Raw genomic sequence first — 20,044 nt, 5'->3', positions numbered from 1 at the left:
TGTGAAACATGTATTGTTCTCTGATGAGTCCACCTTTACTGTTTTCCCCACATCCGGGAGAGTTACGGTGTGGAGAAGTCCCAAAGAAGCGTACCACCCAGACTGTTGCATGCCCAGAGTGAAGCATGGGGGTGGATCAGTGATGGTTTGGGCTGCCATATCATGGCATTCCCTTGGCCCAATACTTGTGCTAGATGGGCGCGTCACTGCCAAGGACTACCGAACCATTCTGGAGGACCATGTGCATCCAATGGCGGTGCCGTGTATCAGGATGACAATGCACCAATACACACAGCAAGACTGGTGAAAGATTGGTTTGATGAACATGAAAGTGAAGTTGAACATCTCCCATGGCCTGCACAGTCACCAGATCTAAATATTATTGAGCCACTTTGGGGTGTTTTGGAGAAGCGAGTCAGGAAACGTTTTCCTCCACCAGCATCATGTAGTGACCTGGCCACTATCCTGCAAGAAGAATGGCTTAAAATCCCTCTGACCACTGTGTAGGACTTGTATATGTCATTTCCAAGACGAATTGACGCTGTATTGGCCGCAAAAGGAGGCCCTAAACCATACTAATAAATTATTGTGGTCTAAAACCAGGTGTTTCAGTTATTTTGTCCAACCCCTGTACATTAAAGCAAAAAGTATTAAAGTACAAAGAATTAAAGTACACAAGTAATGTTGTACACATTATGTAATTGAATAAATAGAATAAAATAAAATAAATGAGATATGTAGTACATGATATACTAAGCTGTTGTAAGTGTTAAATAATAACAGATATGTAGTACAGTCTAAGACCACAAAGGTAGCTTGGGGTTGGTCCATTTTTTTGGCTTTGTAGGCGAGCATCAGTGTTTTAAACTGAATGCGTGCTGCTACAGGAATCCAGTGAAGAGAACGCAGCAGTGGGGTGACGTGGCAGTGCTTAGGTTGGTTAAAAACCAGGCGAGCAGCTGCATTTTGAATGAGCTACAAAGCTACAAAGCTTTTTTGTAAAATGATGAGGCCAAACAAACTAAAAAGTAGATCATTTACATTTACGTCATTTAGCAGACGCTTTTATCCAAAGCGATTTACAGTTGTAACAGTACACAGTCTATTGAGGGTTAAGGGTCTTGCTCAGGGGCCCAACAGTGGCAACCTAGCAGTGGTGGGAATTGGACCAGCAACCTTCTGATTACTAGTCCAGTACCTTAACCACTAGGTTACAGACATGTCGTCTGAAAACAGTAGATCTCATGCCACGAAAGTGTGAGCAATCCTGCTTTAGACACATTTGGTAATGGCCAAAACAACAACAAACTACATACAATATTAAAGCATATTTTAGGGAGTGTAACCATTGGTCATCTGAAAGGCTTTAAGAATATCCAGTTAACTCACTAAATCTTACAATTACCACGGTAGAGAATTGACATAACACGGTAAACAGTGTGTGTGTGTGGAGCAGGCAATAAGGAGTAGCACAACGTTTAGGACACGCGGGACCGCCATTGCGCCGAGGTGCGCCAAAACAAAACAGCGCTCAGCTCGAGTAGCGCATGCGCAGTAGATGTGTACGGGACCAAAACACGAGGACGGTCGGTTGGTCTGTGAGTTTGGTGCGCTCGGAGCTAATGAGAGCAGCGAGAGAGCTGACAGAGAATGCCACAGCAAGCCGAGACTCAAGTGTTCAGCCAGGGCGAAAAATTACTCGTTTTCTTAAAGGTGCTTACAGTTTAGACTTAAGACCTAACTGCATCCCGGCTCATGCTAGAAACCTTACAAATAACATGCCAGAGGGAGTGAATGCGCAAGCTTCTGGGATCCCCATGTCCAATGCGATGGGTACGTGCAAGGTCAATGCCATTCAACCGGGCGCCTGGTTTAATGTGAATAGATACTTATTGTGGTTGGATTGCTGGATTTATCATAAACTACATATCTGAATTAGTAATACCTTGTTTGTTTGACCTTGTTTTTAAATCATGCATGGTTTTCTTTTTGTTTTACCACACAGGTTTTACACACACGCATTACAGTAACAATATCTATATTATAGGGCTGATATTGATGTGACAGACTGTTGAGGGAAAATTACATTATAGGTGTGGCAGAGGTTTATGTTTATGGTCGGTATGTGCTGCACCAAAATCTTATTTACATTTTTCATTTTTGGACATTGTTCCTTGATGTCATCTTGCAAGATGGGAGTTTTAAAACCCCAGTTCAAAACAATCTCTAGATATAAACACCAGCAGTGTGTAGCTTGAATGGTCCTGCTTTAAATTACTGAATGGTTGAATGGTTTGTTTACATGTAGTACATGTACTTGTTCATTGTATTTACTGTATTATTATTAATACTAATGTAAACATAATGCCTTCCAAAATCGATAAAGCTTTTTAGTTATCGGCACAATGGAACAATGGAGCCCCGCTAAAGTAATTTAGAGGGGAGAATGTGGTTGGTTTGGTTCCCCCCAGGTTATTATGAGAAGCTGGCACACTAATGCATCATAATGTTTACCTTTTGATTTAAGGTGATTTAGTTTAGATAGATAGATTCTTTATTGATCCTTTGCAGGAAATTTCTTTGTTACAGCAGCTCACATCATACAACATTCACTTACAGTATAAAAACAAGCAATAAGAATAAAAATGTACAGTATGGTACTATATACATGTAAACATTTTATGGTGTATGCATAGCATACAAAAATTAGTATTTATTGAGGTATGTAAACATTGGTTTAATGGTGCATGCATAGCATACAGAAGTAGGTATTTATTATAAATGATTTATTTGGATTATTATGAATTGTTAAACAGTGATAGCAGTTATAAGAAAAGATTTTCTGTAGCGTTCAGTCCTGCATTTAGGAGGAATCAGTCTGTGACTGAAGGTGCTCTGTCGAAACACCTCCAGCGTATGAAGTGGGTGTGAATTGTTTTTGATTATCGAGTTAAGCTTTGTGAGCATTCTTAACTCTGCTGTCTGCTGAACTGAGTCCTGTTCAGACCCCACTATGGAGCTGGCCTTTTTGATCTGTTTGTTTATTCGGTTTGTGTCCATTGTTCTAGCACTCTCACCCCAGCAAACCACTCCAAAGAAAAGAGCACTGGCCACCACAGACTGATAGAAGGTGCACAAAAGTTTAGTTGCTCTTTGACCAAACAGGGTACATGAGTAATACAGAGTGGTACAGTTGTGCAGCCGGGGATAGGGGTTCAAGACTGTGTTTGCATTTGTTTTCTTTGGGTACTCTGGGGATAGGGGTTCAAGACTGTGTTTGCATTTGTTTCCTCTGGGTACTCCGTTTTCCCCCACTTCTTCTCAAAACATAATTTTCTTTATTATTATTATTATGTGCCATCAAGTTGATTCCAGCTTCTGGCCACCATATGTAAAGTCATAATGGCTGAAGAAGTCACTTGGATGAGGGACGAAACGTATCTCTACACCAAACTTGTATCCAGATGAACTGATTCAACTTATGGACATATGTATAGTGTTTCTCCAGAACATCCTGTCTTCTGTATGGGTCTTCAGGCTTCAGTTTGGTTATTTAGTAAACAGATAAGCATGTGTTTCCTTGTGATGGATTGGTGCTCTGTCTTAAATAAATAAATAAATTAAAATTAGTAAAAAATAAGCTGAATTACATATAAACCACTGACAGGTTGTTGGGCAGCCAAGACACATTAATGCCAGAAGACGCGAAGGCTATAATGTCTAGTGTAAACCAATGGAAGAGCTACTGTGGCTTAATTTGATTATATACTGCTGATGAGGTGACACACACAACACGCATTGGAATTAAGCCTTCTGTGTATTGGGCTGTGTAGTCACAGGTCAGTCAAAGTGCCTTTGCTAACTTCTGTCTGGTGTCAAAAGCACCTACAAATGGGCAACCAGGCATTCTGTTTTCTTCAAGATCATGTTGACGGATAAGCATGTGTGCATTGTTTACCCGCAAAAGAGATGGCACCAAGATGCACTGTAGGATGATATACCTGATGATATACAAAAGTATACCATAGGACTCCATCAGAAGTCTTGTAGAGTTCATGTCTTGGTAGGTTAGAGCTGTTTTACAGCATATTAAGCAGGTGGTCTTCTGTATAAAACCTGGATACATGTCATTACAATGCTTGTAAACAGATGAGCATGTGTTTTGCTGTGATGGATTAGTGCTCTGTCCTAGAAATAAATAAATTCATAGTAAAAAATAAGCTGAAGTACATATAAACTTTTATTTTTCAGGTGGCATAATGATGTAGCAGGTCGTGTGGATGTTGGGAGTTGGGCATTTGTTTAGGGTTTATTTCCACATTGCAATCAGTGTTCCTGGAATTGTCTCTAAAACCACTGTAATCCTGCCCAGGAAGGTAAACCATCCATTGATTAAAAAGTTGTAGTTTCAATGACTAAGATAATTAATACCAAAGGGGTAAAGCCAGTATGTTTTGCTTGGCTTGGTTATTTTGCTGATTCTTCAAATCATCTACTTGCTGTGACAAAAATATAATAATAACAATGCTGTGGGGCATTTGGTTTTTTCCCCTCACTGTTGGAGGGACAGTAGTAGCCTAGTGGGTAGAGCTTTGGGCTATCAACTGAAAGGTTGAGAGTTCGAATCCCAGTTCAGCCATGCAGCCACTGTTGGGCCCCTGAGCACTGTTAACCCTCTCTGCTCCAGGGGCGCCGTATGATGGCTGACCCCAGCTTCCAAACGGTGCCAACCGTCCCAGCAACCTTTTTTGCTCTGGCTTGACAGATGAGTCAAAACATTTGGCTCCCCCAGAAATGTGCATTGTAATGCCTACTTTGTAAGGGATATATAAAATGCTGGACGGATGGTAGTTACTCATAGTACATCTGTTAAATGGGCAGCATAAAGACCTGAGTGACTTTGATAAAGGCCAAATCGTTATGACCAGATGAAATATCTCAGAAACATCAAAGGAGTGCTTGCGGGCAGCCTTGTAGAGTATCCACTGACAGTGGTCAGATAAGGGACAAGCCACTAACCACTGACAGGTTGTTGGGCAGCCAAGACTCATTAATGCCAGAAGACGATGCCAGAAGGCTATGATGTCTAGTATGGACCAATGCAAGAGCTACTGTGGCTTAATTTTATTACTGCTGATGAGGTGAAAGTGTCACAACACGTATTGGATTTAAGCCTTCTGTGTATTGTGCTGTGTAGTCACAGGTTAGTCAAAGTGTCTATGCTAACTTCTGTCTGGTGTCAAAAGCACCTACAATTGGTCAACCAGGCATCGGAGCTGGGAAGATGGTTTACTGGTTTGATGAATCCTGTTTTCTTTAAGATCGTGTGAACGATGAGCATGTGTGCATTGTTTACTCTGTGTTTTAAGTGTCCATATACTTATGATGCTGGAATTTATGACCGTTATGACTGTTATTAATGTCCTTTTTATCTCCTCTCCCCTAACCAAACCTTAAAGGTATTCTAGAGATATATGTGTCTATATAAGCTCCTGTAGTACTAATAATGAATGAAGGCATCTCAAACTCTGATTTGTCTCTTGTCAGAATGCTTTCCCCATATGGGACTCATTAAGTTCTTCCTCTCCTGATCTATGTCTATAGAAGGGATGTCTGTAGTAACTTTAGACTGCACCAGGATTCACTAGAGGATGATACACCTCCAAGGTACAAAAGTTAGTCCTAATACCGTATACCACAGGTCTCGTAGAATTCATGCCTCGGTGGTTTAAAGCTGTTTTTACAGCAGGTGGTCCTAATGTTTTGGTTCTTCTGTATAAAACCTGGATACATGTCATGCTTGTATAACAACGGTCTACTGTATTATTTTTTAGGATCCTTTAAGAGGAGGAAGAGGAAGTCCATCATAGTGACCGGGATGCTGTTTGTGGTGTCTATGCTCATCCTCGTCTTTGGCTTGGCTGCTACCACAAAAACACAGAACATCACAGTTGGAGGCTACTATCCTGGAGTCATCGTGAGTAATAATTATATATCCCTGGTTGTTGCTTTTAAATTAAAATTATGGAGGAAAGGTTTAAACCTTGAGTATTAAACTTGTGATTTTGAGAGCTGGGCTGTTTATTATTCGGTCTGGACAGGATAAAACGTTTCATGTTTCACGACTGTAAAAAAGAGAGAGAGATTTTTTTTAGCTAAAGCTAACTTGCTGTTATCTAATCAGTATTCATATATTACTTATATTGTGTTTTTATTATAATATTATAAGATTCATAGTATTTGGGGAGTTTTAGAGAGAAAATCCTTCCAAGATATCATATGCAACAGTTTCAATTGCAAAATGCCTACAATCAATTTTATTTAAGCACATTATTCATTCAAAAAGGTATTGTAAAATAATAGGATGTATGATGTATTTGTTTTTTTCTCTAAGTAATGAGTAATAAAATAGTCATAAACAACATTATAATACGAGGGATCTTCAAAAAGTTTCCGTTCTTTTATATTTTGGTTGGAAAAAAAAGGGAGGGACGAGTAGTAATTGGCAGTGATTGAGAGACTGAGAGAGAGCTTATAGTCCACATTTAGCACCATCTGAGTTCCATCTTTTTGGATGCTCAAAGAAGCTTTAAGGGAAGACGATTTTCATGTGATGACACGCTCAAACAAAAGCTTTTTTGCTGATGGCATTAAAAAGTATTTGAGATCTCAGCTCTGGTGAACAGCGTGTGTTTTTGGAGAATGTTGTCATAAGTCAGTAATTTGAGGCACAGTTAGCAATCGCGACCGAAAATTTGTAGCACAAGAGCAAGTCCACCTCTAAATGGTTCAAAAGAATATTAAAGGATTTGGAATGGCCTAATTAAAGTCCAGTCTTAAAGCCTATTGAGACTTTAAACAGGCAGTTTGTGCTCAAAAGCCATCCTAAGTGGCTAAATTAAAGCAATTCAACAAAGAAGAGCGAGTCTGTGACTGATCTCCAGTTGTCAGGATTGGGTCAGAGTTGTAGCATACACAGAAGTGTGTTAGTGTACTGTATGTGTTCCAATAAATCAGTCACAAAAAGAACAGTGCAAAATCATTATAATCCATGTAACCTACATGTAACTTACAAGTGTATTTAAGCTTCTTACTTCAGTTGTAGCCACACTTAATTTGGGACTTAAAAATCTTTTTTGATTCTGTTGTACTGATTGATTTACACTGCTGTAAGACTTCTTTCTTTGGGATTTAATTTATTTCTACACAGAGAGTGTTACCTCTATGTGTTGCCTGATTTTGCCTGTAATTTTGACTGGATAGTGCTTTTTTTAGACACTATCACTGCAAATGTATTACTTTACATGAGCTCCTGATGCGTAGATCAAGTTCACACACTCATAGTCATCTCAGCCTGTGGTTCAATGTAAAGAATAAGACTCAAAGGAATCTTAATGGCCAATGTGCACCAAGAAATTCTGATCAGTCAAATTGTTATGCTAGTATAATGATTTGTAATAAATTCTTGTAATAAATCATAAAATGGGAGAATTTTCAATAGTGTTCATGCAGGCAGACTTGACAGCAAAGCAAGCCGTAACATCCCCGGTCCAACAATGCCCCTACCCGCCATCAGATCTCAGACCTATTATAAAAGCACACACCACAGAATCTTGGCAAAGGAATGGGAAATTCACCAATTCCACTAACAATGTCTAGGAGGTCCACCCTACCATAAAAACGAATAGAGCTCACTACCCCAAAAAACGATGGGAACAAATTATCTACACAAGATGCTGCATAGAACACACCGAATTCACCCATACCTGCTAAAAGGAGACCAGGCCCCCACTTGCCCCCTCTGTGGATCCAGAACTTCTATCAAACACATCCTATATTAATGCCAAATGATGAACCCCATCAGAATAAAATTCTACCATACAAATAACTACAAGAAAATCTTCACCTCAGTACCCCCCCCCAAAACTGCTCAAATTCGAAAACTAAAACCCCATATAAGTTATTAAAAAAAACTATTAAACTCTACACCCTCATAGTCACACAAACACTCAAACCACTATACACACAAGTAAAGAAAGCACATCGACCCCCTACTTTGATGTTTAAAGAATCTATTATCCAGCTATGATAATAGCCATAGAAGCTAAGAATTAAACAAACCAACAAACAATAGTGTTTGCAGACCTTTGACCTGGTGCTGGGTGGTATATCACAAAAATATATATTTGATATTTGATATAACTTTTTACACAATACTGAAAATGACCATAATCGTTATATCGAGTATGTCTAGGATACACAGGTTACCATTTGAAAACGTTTAAAACAGAGCAGAAAAACGGTGTGCCTGCTCTCTTTCACACATGAGCGATAAAAACAAGTCAAAAACGACTCCTTTCAAACGAATTATTCATTGGAATCGAATCGGGAGCTGTGCTCTTATCTATGATAAAGATTAATTCGTTTTGCTCACTCTATTTTATTATGGTGTTGTGCGTAAACAACTCCATGGATCAGAGCGCAGTTGTTTCAGTGAATCAGTCATGGTTCTATTGGTTGTAGAGGTATAAGTGACAGCTTAGCCAAGTTACCAGTTTCAGCTTTTAACCGCTAAAGCCGAGATAATAAATGATCCGTTGAATATGGATTTATATATTCTGGAAACATTCTGGAAACATGAAGGAAAACTTTTACAAAAAAAGTGGATTTTATCGCTGATGTAACAACGCACGGGTATAGATTTGGTCTCAATTTGAAGAAGAGAAGAGTGACCTGCCATTGTTCTGTGTTAAGTTTAATTACAGTAGACACTTGAGTTACGAACGGTTTACCATACGAACATTTTGGGTTACGAGCGATCTTTTTTAACTTAACGTACGAACAAATTTCGGATTACGAACCGAAACACGTGACGTCATGAACAAGTTGACTCATAGCGTCTCTCTCTCTACAGTGAGCGAACATTCGAACAGCGGACAGTGTTTTTCCGATGTTTTCTTTATATTTTGTAAAATTCTATATTAAAATGTCCCCAAAGAAGGTGCAGAGAGAGCGCAGTGTTGAGAAAATGAACAAATCTATTACATTTGTTGTTGTATAATTACTCCTGACAGTGAGTGAGAGAGAAGAAGGAATTCGGCTCAGTAAAGTATTCTTTCTTTCGTGCAATTACACCTACAAAATACAATACTATTGAAATAAAGAAAGAAATAATAGAAAAATATGAGAGTTATTGTTGTTTCTGGTAGATACATTTTATATAAAAAAGAAGGAAATTTATTATGATGTATGGTACAGCACACGTACTGTACTGAAATGTGATGTGTGTTTTTATGTACAGTACTACTGTGTATTGTTGTTTATTATTGTTTATTACAGTAATGTCTATTCTATAATTTAGGATTGAAGGGGAAATATACTGGTATTTATAACAAAAAAGACCATTTAAGACATTAGAAAGATTGGGTAAGGTTAGGTTAATTGTATTTACATTATTTCTTATGGGAAAAATAGGTTTAACTAATGAACATTTTGACTTAAGAACAGCCCTTTGGAACCAATTAAATTTGTAAGTCAAGGGTCTACTGTATATCGTATCTGTTATTCCGTTATTTTGTCCTCCCCATGTACTTGTACAACAATAACACTTCTGATTATTAATCCTGGTAAAACATGTGAAAAAGCAATAAATAAAAATTATGTAAAATGTCCATGATTGTGGTGATAATGAACTTGTTTAACTCAGGCAAATGATCAAACCAGTAACTGCGTCTATCCTGTTTTATTTTTAGCTCGGTTTCGGTTCATTTCTGGGAATCATCGGGGCTCATTTAATAGAGAATAAGAGGCAGATGGTAAGAGGTTTTCTGTTACATTGCTTCTTCATATCAGTTTCTCTGTTTTTGCTCTGTACTCTATAAATTATGCTGTCATGGAAAGAAAATCTGCAATGCTTATTATTTATTGAAAACAAATCCGAATTCTTATTACGAGCAGGAATGACACGACTATAAAAGATGTGTTCATAATTTGACACGGTGACAGTAATAATTCAGTTTGAACATAAGAATATGTTTCAGGGACTCTGGTGGGATAGACCCAGAAATAGCTCCGTGAAAGAGGAGCAGGATGGCTGTCCAGGCAGGAATGTACGACGCAAACAGGACAGCAAAAAAAAAAACTTCCATGAAAAAATATCCATTAAATCGAATCATTAGGCGCCACACAATGCACAGACATTAAGCTGGCAATTTATTAGGATTGTTAGAGAACCCGATCTGCTATATAGAACAGAGTGCTTGCAATAAATCTTTAAAACATTCAGACTGTAACTGTTTAAACAAGTGCTTTTCAATCCAGCTCGGTGGCTGTGTCAGTTGTAGAATGTTGCATGTCACTGGGAGTGTTCAGGTCCCTCCTTTAGCAGAGCTGCGTACACTGCAGACAGAGAGGGATGACGCCAGTCGAATCCTCCCTGTCTCTCGGTCAAAGCAGGGAGGGGAGAGCTCATTCAACGGGAGCTGGGCACAGCTCCAGGTAGGGGGCACAAGTGAAGGAAACTCATTCACTCTCATCATGCTTTCTGCTAAGTGTTTTCTCACTTGCTGAGCTATGTCTGCAAGCTAACAGATACACCGATTAATGCATACCACTATGGGGTCCGTCAGTAATTAGATTTACACTACGTCTTAATTCTGTGATTAATCATTTTGGGCATAATTGTGTGGATGAGTAAAACTATGTGGCTTGCCATTGCAGTTTTAGGCAGAAAAATAAGATAAAGTGTCTCAACAGTTTTGTGAATAAGAGTTTTTGGTGATCAAGTGAGCTTGATGGATCAAATGGCAATTATTATTATTTTTTATATATATTTTTGATATGCATTTCTCCCCTTTTTTTTCTCTCGACTTTTTAGCGTATCCAGTTACCGAAATGCCGATCCCCGCCCTGGTTGAGGAGAGTGAGACTGACACACGGTGTGCAGTAGCCGACCGCATTTTTTCACCTGCAGGAGGCGAGTTCATATGCGGATCAGCTTTGTGTACATAGAGACACACTCTGATCAATGTATTATTCCTCGACTCAGCCACCGTGTATGAACAACAGCCAATCGTTGTTTATGTAGGCGCCCAGCCTGCCGGCAATTATAATCATTTGAAATCAGATTCACAACACTATAAAAGGTGCATAAAGCCCAGGGATCTGATTTCCACTGTATTATTGCTAGTTCTGTTTTAAAGTTATTAACTTATGCTTATCTTCCTGGTGCTGATGTGTGATTTCTGCACTAGCAGTCTCAGCTCTGCTCTGCCCTTTTCTTACAAAAGTCCGGCGCTCAGGTGGCGCAGCGGTAAAACACGCTAACACACCAGAGCTGACATCTCGAACTAATCGTTTCATATCTCAGCTCTGCCACTCGTGAGTGCCTACACGAACAACGATTGGCTTGTTGTTCAAGGGTGGGTGCCAGAGAGGATTCTTCATAACTGATGCAATTTCGACCTTTGTTGGCTGATTGATGCCGCCCGCACAGGGACAAGGGATAATGAAATCAGGGTGTGGCTCTCTGTACACAAAGCTGATCCACATATGAACTCGCCTTGTGCAGGTGAAAAGATGCAGTCGGCTACTGTACACATGTCGGAGGGGGCGTGTGTTAGTCACGGCTGTACTCAAGACAGGAGTGGAGGTCAGCATCAGTAGAGAGGAAGTGTAATGTAATCGGGTAATCGGATATGACTAGATTGGGAGCAACATGGGGGGGAGTGCAAAAACCAATAGAATTCATGTAGTTTTTATGTTAATATTTGTTTACAGTATGATTTTGGATAGGAATAGGGAGTCTAATTGGGCTTAATAATTATGAATCTGGCTGTGTTGACACATCTGTTTAAGGGACAGTGGTAGCCTAGTGGGTAGAGCTATGGGCTATCAATTGTAAGGTAGAGAGTTTGAATCCCAGCTCTACCATGCATCCATTGTTGGGCCCTTGAACAAGGCCCTTATGCCTCTTTGCTCCAAGAGCGCCAGACAATGGCTGACCCTGCGCTCTGACCCCAGCTTCCAAACAAGCTGGGATATGCGAAGAAAAAAAATTGTTGTACTTTACATCTGTATATGTGTATATGTGTGTCTATTCTATTCTTTTTTCTATCTCGGTTGCAGCTGGTGGCCTCCATTGTCTTCATCAGCTTTGGCGTGGTGGCTGCGTTCTGCTGTGCGATTGTGGACGGCGTGTTTGCCGCAAGACACATAGTGAGTTCTTGTAGTACTCCAAAATACAGTACCCGCCACTTCTCATACTATAATGTGCATTTTTCATGGGTGTTCTGTCCCACAGGATCTCAGACCTGTTTACGCTGGACGGTGTGAATATCATTCCAGCTTAAATACTTTTGACTTGGTGGTAAGTTTTCATCCACATGTCGCGAAAGTCGAAGTAGGCCTGTCATGGCTGAACATATAAGCTATTGAAACAATGGGTCATTTGCTGCATGTACTGCAGTCAGACTATTGCAGAGGGACAGTGATAGCCTAGTGGGTAGAGCTATGGGCTATCAATTGTACGGTAGAGAGTTTAAAGCCCAGCTCTGTCATGCAGCCACTGTTGGGCCTTTGAGCAAGGCCCTTAACCGTCTTTGCTACAGGGGCGCCGGACAACGGCTGACCCTGCGCTCTGATCCCAGCTTCCAAAATAAGCAAGAATTTTGTTGTTCTGTACACCTGTATATACACTGACCAGGCATAACATGACCACTGACAGGTGAAGTGAATAACACTGATTATCTCTTCATTATGGCACCTGTTAGTGGGTGGAATATATTAGGCAGCAAGTGAACATTTTATGACGACTGGGTCAGAGCATCTCCAAAACAGCAGCTCTTGTGGGGTGTTCCCGGTCTGCAGTGGTCAGTATCTATCAAAAGTGGTCCAAGGAAGGAACAGTGGTAAACCAGCGACAGGGTCATGGGCCGCCAAGGCTCATTGATGCACATGGGGAGCGAAGGCTGGCTCGTGTGGTCCGATCCAACAGACGAGCTACTGTAGCTCAAATTGCTGAAGAAGTTAATGCTGGTTCTGATAGAAAGGTGTCAGAATACACCGTGCATCGCAGTTTGTTGCAGATGGGGCTGCATAGCTGCAGACCAGTCAGGGTGCCCATGCTGACCCCTGTCCACCGCCGAAAGCGGCAACAAAGCTCCAGGCCGAGCATCTGTGGGATGTGCTGGACAAACAAGTCCGTTTCACGGAGGCCCTACCTCATAACTTACAGAAGTTAAAGGATCTGCTGCTGACATCTTGGTGCCAGATACCACAACACACCTTCTGGGGTCTAGTGGAGCCCATGCCTCGACGTGTCAGGGCTGTTTTGGCAGCAAAAGGGCGACCAACAAAATATCAGAAAGGTGGTCATAATGTTATATTAATAAAGGCTGTTGTAAGGCAGTTGTAGCCTAGTGGTTAAGGTACTGGACTGGTAATCGAACGGTTGCTGGTTCAAGCCCCACCACAGCCAGGTTGCCACTGTTGGGCCCTTGAGCAAGGCTCTTAACCCTGAATTGCCTAGACAAAGATACTATCACAGTACTGTAAGTCGCTTTGGATAAAAGCATGATGAATTTTGTGTAACCAGTAATAACCAGTCCTGTCATGAACGTAACCAAAGTGTGTAAAATTTTTTTTTTTTTCAGGTAAACTGCCCTACGTCATCTCGTGTGCCATGTAACCTGCGTGTGAAGAGTAAAACCTGCTACTGCTGTGAACTCTATACCTGTGGCAAGTACGTATATAACCCTGACTCTGATTCCACCCTGTGTTTGACAAGGCCGCTCGCTCTGTGGTGAAATTCTACTATCTTTGTTTTAATCTTGGTTCAGTTACTGTTTCTATTTGCTTTCACTGAGCGTGCTCTTATTTCCTCTAGCTCTATTGGAATAGAACGCTTGTGTTTACTTATGTTTCAGAGAACATCCTCTTTTGGGACTTCAGAGTAAAGATGTTTTGAAAAAATTTAGGAAATCATCCGTGGTTTGGAAGTAGGTTTTTCCTATTTTTGTAGCCCCTCCACAACATTGACAAGCCATACACCGATCAGCCATAACATTAAAACCACCTCCTGGTTTCTACACTCACTGTTCATTTTATAAGCTCCACTTACCACGTAGAGGCACTTTGCTGTTCTACAATTACTGACTGACTGTAGTCCATCTGTTTCTCTGCATGCTTTGTTAGCCCCCCTTCATGCTGTTCTTGGACTCCCAAGGACCACTCCCAGGACCACTACAGAGCAGGTATTATTTAGGTGGTGGATCATTCTCAGCACTGCATTGTGTGTTGTGCTGGAATGAGTGGATCAGACACAGCAATGCTGATGGACTTTTTAAACACCTCACTCTCACTGCTGGACTGATAATAGTCCACCAACCAAAAATATCCAGACAACAGCGCCCCGTGGGCAGCGTCCTGTGACCACTGATGAAGGTCTAGAAGATGACCAACTCGAACAGCAACAATAGATGAGCGATCGTGTCTGACTTTACATCTACAAGGTGGACTAACCAGGTAGGAGTGTCTAATAGGGTGGACAGTGAGTGGACACGGTATTTAAAAACTCCAGGAGCGCCGCTGTGTCTGATCCACTCATACCAGCACAACACACACTAACACACCACCACCATGTCAGTGTCACTGCAGTGCTGAGAATGATCCACCACACAAATAATACCTGCTCTGTAGTGGTCCTGAGCAGACTAAAAAGTATGTAGAGAAACAGATGGACTACAGTCAGTAATTGTAGAACTACAAAGTGCTTCTGTATGGTAAGTGGAGCTGATAAAATGGACAGTGAGGGTAATGTTATGGCTGATTAGTGTAATTTGTTGTGGTTGAAGTACTCGGTGTGACTGTGACCTTTTAATCCATTGGAAACATGGTAGTACTGGAATGAGCAAAGCCTTTTTTCCCTCCCTCTGGCACTTCTTCCTAAAGTGAAAACCAGGCCTCATTCCACTATAGAAGCACAATGTCATTTCTTTTGTTTCTCATTTGTGGGTTTAAAAGCAAATCATTACATATTGGTAAAGCAAATCAAACGGTTGTATGTTTTATTCATGTCATGCTCTTCTTAAGTCTGACGTTCACTGGCACGTCATTGTTCATCTTGCATGAATGTGTTTTTGTGTAGTACTGGTTTATATGTGGTGTCCATACTCATTTTGTTAGTATTTTGCCAAAATGCTTTTCTCTGTTCCCTTGGGCAGCCATGTTGACCAAAGAGGAGGCTACCACGAGTACACAGAAGTGCGGAGCTGTCAAGATGTTGTGCATCTCTACCACCTGCTGTGGACTGGCACCGCTCTCAACATCATCGCCCTCTTTCTGGGAATCATCACAGCAGCTGTGCTTGGAGGCTTCAAGGATATGGTAGGATCTGAATACTGCAACTGTCTATTCAGGTAGCCTGAGGATAGTGGTAGCCTAGTGGGTAGGGTTTTGGGCTATCAACTGAAAGCCCATGCAGCCACTGTTAGGCCCTTGAGCAAGGCCCTTAACCCTCTCTGCTCCAGGGGCACCTTATAATGGATGACCCTGCGCTCTGACCCCAGCTTCCAAACAAGCGGGGATATGTGCAGAAATAATTTCGTTGTACTGTACACCTGTGTATGTATATATGACAAATAAAGGCATTCTGTTCTATTATATTCTATCCGTTATTCAATAGGGCTGCACAGTGGCTCGGTGGGTAGCACTGTCGCCTCACAGCAAGAAGGTCCTGGGTTTGATTCCCAGGTGGAGCAGTCTGGGTACTTTCTGTTTAGAGTGTGCATGTTCTCCCCGTTGGATTCCTCAGGATGCTCTGGTTTCGTCTCAGTCCAAAGACATACAGTCAGGTTAATTAGAGCTACTACAATTGCCCTAGGTGTGAATGTGTGCGTGTGTGTTTGCCCGGAGATGGACTGGCAACCTGTCAGCGGACTGGCAACCTGTGTAGCCTACCTTTCTCCTGATGGATTGTACGCACCGTGACCTGGAATAGGATACAGCGGTGGTAAAAACAGACAATAAATGATATAAATTAATAAATATTAACAGTGGTAGCTCAGGGGTTAAGGTACAGGACTAGTAATCAGAAGGTCGCTGGTTCAAGCCCCGCATCTGCCAGCTTGCCACTGTTGGGCCCTTGAGCAAGGACCAACCCTCAATTGCTTGCAATGTATACTCTAAATTGTAAGTCGCTTTGGATAAAGGCGTCTGCTAAATGGTGAAGATGTAAATGTAAACAATTAATTGGCTTTGAATGCTAGAGGCACAATCTATACTCCTGAGTCCACTATCAAATGAACATTTGAAAGGGCAGTTGTAGACTAATGGTTATGATACTGGTCTAGGTGCAGCGGTAAAAACACACGCTGCAACCAGAACTGGATTCCGGATACATGGTATCGAATCCAGCTCTGCCTTACCGGCTCGAGGCTGAGTGGCTACATGAACAACGATTGGCCGGTTATTCAGTTGGGGGGCGGGACAAGGGGCCGGAAGTGGGTTTCTCTCTGTCGGAATGGTGCAGTTACGACCTCTGCCGGCTGATTAGAGGTGCCTGCACAAGAGATGAAGAAGGAGTGCTCCTAGGGTGTGTCTCTCTGCATGCAACGCTAGGTGGCGCAACACTCATCAATGTGTAGGTGAAAAAATGCAGGTGGCTGCTGTCCATGTTTCGGAGGGGATATGGGTTAGCTTCGATCTTCTCGGTCAGGGCAAGGATCGGTACAGACAGAGAGGAAGCACGATGCAAAGTGGATAATTGGACGCGCTAAAGGGGGAGAAAAAGGGGAGAAAATGCAAAACAAAAAAAAGATACTGGACTAGTAGTCCCAAGGTTGCTGGTTCAAGCCCCACCACTGCCAGAAAACCTTTGTCACCAATACAACACCAATGTTAACAAGCTAAAAATTGTGTTCAACAATAGACAAATAGCAACAGTTTTAGTTAAACCGAGCTGTACCGAGCATTTCTCAAAAGCAACACTGCTAACCTGCCAGGCGTATACACAGAACCGATTGGCTATGTCTCAGTTGGTGATTAAAGCCCTGTGACAGATTATCACCCAGTACAGGGTATTCCTGCCTTGCGCCCAGTGTTTCCTGTGAAACCTGACCCGACCATGACCAGGATAAAACGCTCGATACAAATTAAGTTTCAAAGCAAACATTGAATTCTTATTTAACATATCTATTTTTTTAAGGTGCCAACTGCCTCCCCTGAGATATGTGAGCCAGACCCTCAGCTCAACCCAATGCCCCCTGAGACTGCTCTTCCAACTGCCTCCAACTCTTTCTACAACACTGCCCCCTGCCTTCCACCTTATACAGCCTACGACCTGCAGGTAATCTTTTTTTTTTATTTCACACGATTTAATTTATAATTAATTTATAATTTAATACACTTCTAGCATATAAGTCCTCACTATGTTTACATGCATAATGTCATATGGGTTTGTACTTATTATAAAAAATGTAATCTGACATAAACATGTTTAAACAACTAAATAGATAGAGAAGAATACAGTGGTCCCATGAGGATGTGTTCCATGGTTCCATAACATTAAAACCACCTCCTTGTTTCTACATTCACTGTCCATTTTATCAGCTCCACTTACCATATAGAAGCACTTTGTAGTTCTACAATTACTGAGTGTGGTCCATCTATTTCTGTACATACTGTTTTAACCTGCTTTTACCCTGTTCTTCAATAGTCAGGACCCCCACAGAGCAGGTATCATTTAGGTGGTGGATCATTCTCAGCACTGCAGTGACACTGACATGGTGGTGGTGTGTTAGTGTGTGTTGTGCTGGTATGAGTGGATCAGACACAGCAGCGCTGCTGGAGTTTTTAAATACCGTGTCCACTCACTGTCCACTCTATTAGACACTCCTACCTGGTTGGTCCACCTTGTAGATGTAGATGTAAAATCAGAGACGATCACTCATCTATTGCTGCTGTTTGAGTTGGTCATCTTCTAGACCTTCATCAGTGGTCACAGGACGCTGCCCTTGGGGTGCTGTTGGCTGGATATTTTTTTGGTTGGTGGACTATTCTCAGTCCAGCAGTGACAGTGAGGTGTTTAAAAACTCCAGCAGCATTGCTGTGTCTGATCCATTCATACCAGCACAACACACACTAACACACCACCACCGTGTCAGGGTCACTGCAGTGCTGAGAATGATCCACCACCCAAATAATACCTGCTCTGTAGTGGTCCCGTGGGGGTCCTGATCATTGCAGAACAGCATGAAAGGGGGATAACAAAGCATGCAGAGAAACAGATGGACTCCAGTCAAAGTGCTTCTATATGGTAAGTGGAGCTGATAACATGGACAATGTGTGTAGAAACAAGGAGGTGGTTTTAATGTTATGGCTGATCGGAGTATGTATTGGTAATAAATGGCCAGTGTCCCGGTGGTTGGGGACCACTGTATTAAAATGAAGTGCTTGCTGGCTGCAGGTTTAGTTTAGTTTAGTTTAAAAAACAAAACCTGATTAAGCAAACAATAAGTTGTAGCTTGTGCCAAATTTGTATAAAATCATACATAGATAAGATGGGTTATAATACCTTATTGATGCACTATAAATTCATTAAACTGTACTAATAATCCTTGTCTTTTCAGGGCCCCATTATGTTCCCTGACTCCTCTGGGATTTCTGATGACTCGCAGTCTGGAGCCAGTCACATGTGGCCCACCATGATTCCTCCACAATACTCTCCTCCGTATTACCCACCTGATGAGAAGCCTCCACCATACAGCCCTTAACAGACCGTGTGAAGGACAGCGAGAGGTCTGCAAGGAAAACGGTCGTATATACCTTGAATAATTGGTATACGGTTGGTATGAGCTACGATTGCCCTGAAGGCTAACTGCACGGGTATTGCTGTTTGATATCTGCTGCATGGAAGCAGATCACAGATGTTGGATTGAACCAGGATGGTCTTCCATACAAAGTGGAATTTACCATGTTGGATTTGCGCAGACCTTCAGAATAGATGATTTCTGCACTCTGTCATGATGAACATGAAGACTATTCACAGATTTGCCTTAAAAGTGTCTTTGTGCACCTGTCGTGAGTCTTCTCTGTGTAAAACGTCTATGTGGGCTTTTTGGAAGCGGTGACTCTGCCGAGGGTTGGGTTGATTTGCATCTTGTCATTCTGGAATATAAATACACAAGCATTAAGGGAGTTAATTAGTTAGTTTCCTGTTCATTTGGGCAGCTAGGGATACCTGTATGGAGTCCACTTTTATAATACATACAATACATAGAGGTTACGGTGGACAAAGTAATACAAACACACACGTGTGCTACATATTGTAGAACTATACCATCCACAATGCACCAATTAGGTATACTATTAATACGGTATGTGATTTGGGAGACGGCTTGCATCTACTTTGTATGTGCTCCGGCTATATTACGTGCAGTTGGCTTATAGATTTAAACTTTTTGGCTGTGTAGGTCAAACGTGGCTCAGGAAAAAAAGACTGATTGCATTTTATCACTTACTGTTGCCACTTTACAAGATTGTTAGCGCACTTTCATGAGCCATTATCAACAGAAACAGTATGTTGACGCCTTTGGAAAGCTAAAATGAATGAGAACAGAAAACCTGGACCCCTAAGCAATGGAAAAAATACGTTCTAATAATTGTTGTTCTGTTTATATTTGGACAAGCCAAAATATGCCATCAGCACAGAATTTCTCTTTCTAGCTGTTTAGTACAGTGTTGCATCCATATTGGTTTCAGAAATCATTGGGTTATAGGATTGTTGGCATGACTGGGTAGCACTATCGCCTCACAGCAAGACGGTTCTGGGTTGGATCCCCAGGTGGGGTGGTCCGGGTCCTTGCATGTTCTTCTCGTGTCTGTGTTGGTTTCCTCTGGGAGTTCCGGTTTCCTCCCACAGTCCAAAGACATGCAGGTGAGGTGAATTAAGGATACAAAAATTGTCCATGACTGAGTAACTGCCGTCTCTGTTATGAATGCTAGCGGCCATCCGGCTGGGCTGGGCGGCTACATGAGCAGGATAGGG

The 20,044-nt window shown here is 41.6% G+C and overlaps 1 protein-coding gene across 1 annotated transcript; it reads left to right on the top strand.

Annotated features, from left to right (window-relative positions):
- Positions 1 to 1,643: 1,643 nt before the first annotated feature.
- Positions 1,644 to 19,076, top strand: tmem255a (transmembrane protein 255A). Its single transcript, XM_062999839.1, has 9 exons — positions 1,644 to 1,833; positions 5,835 to 5,977; positions 9,753 to 9,815; positions 12,127 to 12,216; positions 12,302 to 12,367; positions 13,653 to 13,741; positions 15,222 to 15,384; positions 17,204 to 17,344; positions 18,627 to 19,076. The coding sequence occupies exons 1-9, from the start codon at positions 1,779 to 1,781 to the stop codon at positions 18,768 to 18,770; spliced, it is 954 nt and encodes a 317-aa protein (XP_062855909.1). The 5' UTR covers positions 1,644 to 1,778; the 3' UTR covers positions 18,771 to 19,076.
- Positions 19,077 to 20,044: the final 968 nt, after the last annotated feature.

The sequence above is a fragment of the Trichomycterus rosablanca genome, chromosome 8, assembly GCF_030014385.1.
Source record: "Trichomycterus rosablanca isolate fTriRos1 chromosome 8, fTriRos1.hap1, whole genome shotgun sequence".
In the NCBI taxonomy this organism is placed as follows: Eukaryota; Metazoa; Chordata; class Actinopteri; order Siluriformes; family Trichomycteridae; genus Trichomycterus; species Trichomycterus rosablanca.
The sequence above is the reverse complement of the archived record's forward strand: the minus strand, read 5'-3'. Positions and strand labels throughout refer to the sequence as shown.

Bases quoted from the DNA above. Each gene is read 5' to 3' on its own strand.
- tmem255a (XM_062999839.1), top strand. From the start codon at position 1,779: ATGCCAGAGGGAGTGAATGCGCAAGCTTCTGGGATCCCCATGTCCAAT. The intron at 5,978-9,752 runs GTGAGTAATAAT...TTTTATTTTTAG, and splicing joins GCTACTATCCTGGAGTCATC to CTCGGTTTCGGTTCATTTCT. The intron at 17,345-18,626 runs GTAATCTTTTTT...TTGTCTTTTCAG, and splicing joins ATACAGCCTACGACCTGCAG to GGCCCCATTATGTTCCCTGA.